Source organism: Bison bison, unplaced genomic scaffold (assembly GCF_000754665.1).
Source record: "Bison bison bison isolate TAMUID 2011002044 unplaced genomic scaffold, Bison_UMD1.0 scf7180017864499, whole genome shotgun sequence".
In the NCBI taxonomy this organism is placed as follows: domain Eukaryota; kingdom Metazoa; phylum Chordata; class Mammalia; order Artiodactyla; family Bovidae; genus Bison; species Bison bison.
Window position 1 is genome coordinate 5,823,521 of NW_011495058.1, and position 4,268 is coordinate 5,827,788.

Here is a 4,268-nt window from a genome sequence, read left to right on the forward strand (position 1 = left end):
ACTGCCAGGGACACAGTAGGTAAGGGATATGGAAACTTAGCAGCAAACATTGGCCCAACAAGTGAAAAACCCTTCACCAATACAATTTCTAATCAATCTTTTAACTGCTCAAAGGAATCTGTATTTAGACAGTTTAGAACATCTCATGCCTCTCACGGTTGGGAGGCTGTGAACAATCACATGTGGCCGGAATAACCTTCAGAGGAGTTTGTAGCTTGAAACACTCTTGTCACGCCCAGGAACTTTATCAACTGGAGCTGTAAGTTAACTCTTTTTCAGAGAGAGGTGGTGGGGGACAGCCCCTTGTAAAGTCAGAGGTGTAGGTGAGAGCACAAAGCAGTAAAGTAGGCAGACTCTGGTTTTGGGGGTAGATGCTTGAGAATTTCCAGGGGGACTCCTGAGGCTCGATCCTGCCTTTGCGTATGCCGAGCCTCCTTCCTCATGACCTTTGCCACGGGCGGAGTTCCTCACGCTGGCTCCCTGCAGTTAACTACCATATACACATTTTTTTCTGCAATATGAGAATTTTGAACTCATACCTCCCTCAATTCCCCTCTGCTTTAATTAGATCACAATGTTGAGCTTAAAAGGTTTTTTTTATTGGTATGTAAGTATACTGTGAGGGCTTCCCAGATGGCTCTAGTGGTAAAGAACCTGCCTGCCAACCCAGGAGACACAGGAGACATGGATTCGATCCCTGGGTTGGGGAGCTCCCCTGGAGGAGGGCATGGCAATCCACTTAAGTAGTCTTGCCTGGAGAATCCCAGGGACAGGAGCCTTGCATGCTATAGTCCATAGGGTCGAAAAGAGTTGGAAACGACTGAAGTGACATAGCACACAAGTATACTGTGGTTGCTTTTCCTCACTTTTTTGCTTTGTTTTTTTTCTGTGGCTCACTAATTCTTACCAGTTCTCCCCCCAGTAGGATTGTAAAACCCTCTTCAGTCTGTTTTCCTCTTGGTCAGATATCAGGTAATCTTAACAATTCTCACCCTACCCTTCACACCGTTCCAAGAAAGAACTCTCTCTTCCTGCTCTAATCTAAGCTAGTTGTATATAGAAACTATTCTGTTTCTTGATTCAGTTCTCTTGCTCAGTTGTGTCCAACTCTGCAACCTCATGGACTGCAGCACGCCAGGCTTCCCTGTCCATCACCAACTCCCAAAGCTTGCTCAAACTCGTCCATGGAGTTGGTGACGCCATCCAACCATCTCATCCTCTTCCCCTTTCCTTGACTGGCTGGGTTTAAGAATTCTAGATTAAAAAGAATTGTCTCCACAATGAGTCTCTTATTGGATACTAGATCGTTTTGTTTTTGCTGTATTTTTCACTTGTTTTTTTAAATTCTGCTTTTTAGTAGACTTTTCTACTTTTAGTAGACACTTCCTACTTTTCTATTGATGTTTTTAAGATTTGGGATAGCACTTTTAAATTTGAAGAACTCTTTCCTATACTCCATTATCTCCCCTTTAGAAACAAATTCTCTTGATTCATCTGAGTGAAAGTGTTGGTCACTTCAGTCGTGTCCCACTCTTTGCACCCCCTGGACTGTAGCCTGCCAGGCTCTTCTGTCCATGGAATTCTCCAGACAAGAACCATTCCCTTCTCCAGGGGATCTTCCCACCCCAGGGATCAAACCCAGGTCTCCGGAATTGCAGGCAGATTCTTTACCATCCGAGCCACCTGAGAATGTTAGTTTAAAGATACTTAAAAACAAAACATTTGTCCTGCTTTCTGTTTCCTTTAGATTCCAAACAGAAAAATGTTTGTAAGTGCTGTTCGTGAGTCCCAAACCTGCTTACTGTGCTGTGATTAGTTGCTCAGTCATGTCCGACTCACTGCAACCATAGCCCACCAATCTGTCCATGGGATTCTACAGGTGAGAATACTGGAGTGGGTTGCCATCCCTCCAGGACATCTTCCCAACCCAGGAATCAAACCCAGGTTTCCTGCTTTGCAGGTAGATTCTTTACTGTCTGAGCCACCAACTGGGGGATGCCAAATATCACCTATAAATCATTTCTCTGTGGTCTTTCATGTGCTCTGTTACAGAGAAAAATAGGGTTTGGGGGAGAGGGTGATGAGGGGAGTAGGACAGGAGTGCCTTTGTTTTGAGAGGGGCAGAAAAGGGGCCAACAGCATTTTACTATTCAGGATAGTAACTTGCAGTCCTCGTAATGTGTCTGGAACCTTTCTAATCCCCTATCTTCAACGTCATAAATGCTAGACTTCTGCCTGGGGAAGGATGGGTAACAGTCCCAGTTTCACAGGACTGGAGAGAGGACTTCTGTGTCTGTTGGATATACAACATAAGCAATGCCCATTTCCAGTCCTGCCTCAACTACTCCCCTAGTATCCAGAACCTTCTGGGAGTTCTGCTTTGTGAATCACTTGATGCAGTTTTGTCTATGCAAACTACTCCATCTGCAGAGAGGCTTGGCTTCCTGGTTCAAATAAAGTGTATCTTTTAGGCTAAAAGGATTGAATAAATTAATATGTGAAATGCACTCAGAACAATGCCTGCCATATGTTAAGCATTGAGTAAGTTTCACTGCTCTTGGTCTTCGAAAAATGTATTGACATGTCTCCTGTGCAGTCTTTTCTTTTTTTTTTTTAGCTTTGTGAGTTTGTTCCTTATTTTTGGGGGGTCCAAAATCTCTGCAGATGGTGATTGCAGCTATAAAATTATAAGACACTTACTCCTTGGAAGGAAAGTTATGACCAACCTAGACAGCATATTCAAAAGCAGAGACATGGCCAACAAAGGTCCGTCTAGTCAAGGCTATGGTTTTTCCTGTGGTCATGTATGGATGTGAGAGTTGGACTGTGAAGAAAGCTGAGCGCCAAAGAATTGATGCTTTTCAACTGTGGTGTTGGAGACGACTCTTGAGAGTCCCTTGGACTGCAGGGAGAGCCAACCAGTCCATTAAAGATCAGACCTGGGTGTTGTTTTGGAAGGAATGATGCTAAAGCTGAAACTCCAATACTTTGGCCACCTCATGCGAAGAGTTGACTCATTGGAAAAGACTGATGCTGGGAGGGATTGGGGGCAGGAGGAGAAGGGGACGACAGGGGATGAGATACATGGCTGGATGGCATCACCGACTCGATGGACATGAGTCTTGAGTGAACTCCGGGAGTTGGTGATGGACAGGGAGGCCTGGTGTACTGCAATTCGTGGGGTCGCAAAGAGTCGGACACGACTGAGCGACTGAACTGAACTGAAAGGAGCAGGCAGGCACAGGATAAAATTTAACTTCAAGTTCTCTAATTTTTAGAATCAGGCTTAAGGACTTCCCTGGTGGCTCAGACGGTAAACCGTCTTGCCTACAATGCGGGAGAACCGAGTTCGAGCCCTGGGTTGGGAAGATCCTATGAAAAGGGAAATGGCACCCTACTCCAGTACTCTTGCCTGGAAAATCCCATGGACGGAGAGCCTGGTAGGCTACAGTCCATGGGGTCGCAAAGAGTCGGACACAACTGAGCGACTTCACTTTCTACTTTATGGGTGACTCTGGACACTGTAGCAGGGTTAAGGTCAATTTCTCAGCCCTTCGGAAGCCACTGACCATTTGTCGTCTTTAGAAAGGCAGAGGATCTGTGTATGACACTATGCAGAGTCCATGATGATGCAGTGGTGAGTGCTTTGGCTTGGAGTCAGAACTCTCAGCTCCAGTATTTACCAGCTGTGTAACCTCTGACAAGCCTCTCCAGCCAGTTTTCTGTTAAAATGAGCCAAGCATTTTCTACAACAACCGTCGTCTGGCACTCTAGGGGTTTGAGCTTGACGGCAAAGAGATGTGCTTGGCCCGAGGAGGGGAGCTGGGTGCCACCGGGAGATTTTCTCCACCAAAACGCATCGACTCCCGCCCCAGGCAAAGTCTTAACTGTTAGATCAAATGCTAGGGTGCGGGTTCAGCCGACCAGGCACGCTGGGGATTGAGCGGTCGGTGGCCAGTGAGAAAGGCGCGGTCCTGAAAGTTCCACCCCTGCCCCTCCCCTGGAGCCAGGAAGCCGCGCGTCCCTGGGTTCGCTCCGCGGTGGCAGTTAGGAAAAGTCGGTGCCATCAGCAAACATGGCCACCATGCTAGCGTCAGCCCCGCTCTCGAGGCCGCGCTGCCGCCTGGGAATCGCGGACTTGGCGTCACCCGGCGCGGGGCCACGTGACGCGTTAGGCGCCCGAGGCGGTAGGGCTTGCGCAGGCGGAGCAGCAGCGGCGGCCTGAGTTGGGTGGGGGCTGCCCGGTGAGGTTTCCCGGCGGGTCTCGG

At 47.8% G+C, this 4,268-nt stretch overlaps 2 protein-coding genes across 2 annotated transcripts in view; one reads left to right on the forward strand and one right to left on the reverse strand.

Annotated features, from left to right (window-relative positions):
- Positions 1 to 3,488: 3,488 nt before the first annotated feature.
- LOC104980422 overlaps positions 3,489 to 4,268 on the reverse strand; it is a 1,353-nt gene continuing 573 nt past the window's right edge. The window contains exon 2 of the mRNA XM_010829118.1: positions 3,489 to 4,268. Within this exon, the coding sequence (XP_010827420.1) occupies positions 3,903 to 4,268 (366 nt within the window). The 3' untranslated portion in view covers positions 3,489 to 3,902.
- LOC104980391 (chromosome unknown open reading frame, human C7orf25) overlaps positions 4,186 to 4,268 on the forward strand; it is a 2,936-nt gene continuing 2,853 nt past the window's right edge. The window contains exon 1 of the mRNA XM_010829078.1: positions 4,186 to 4,261. The gene's annotated coding sequence lies outside the window, so the exon portion shown is untranslated. The remainder of the gene's footprint in view (positions 4,262 to 4,268) is intronic.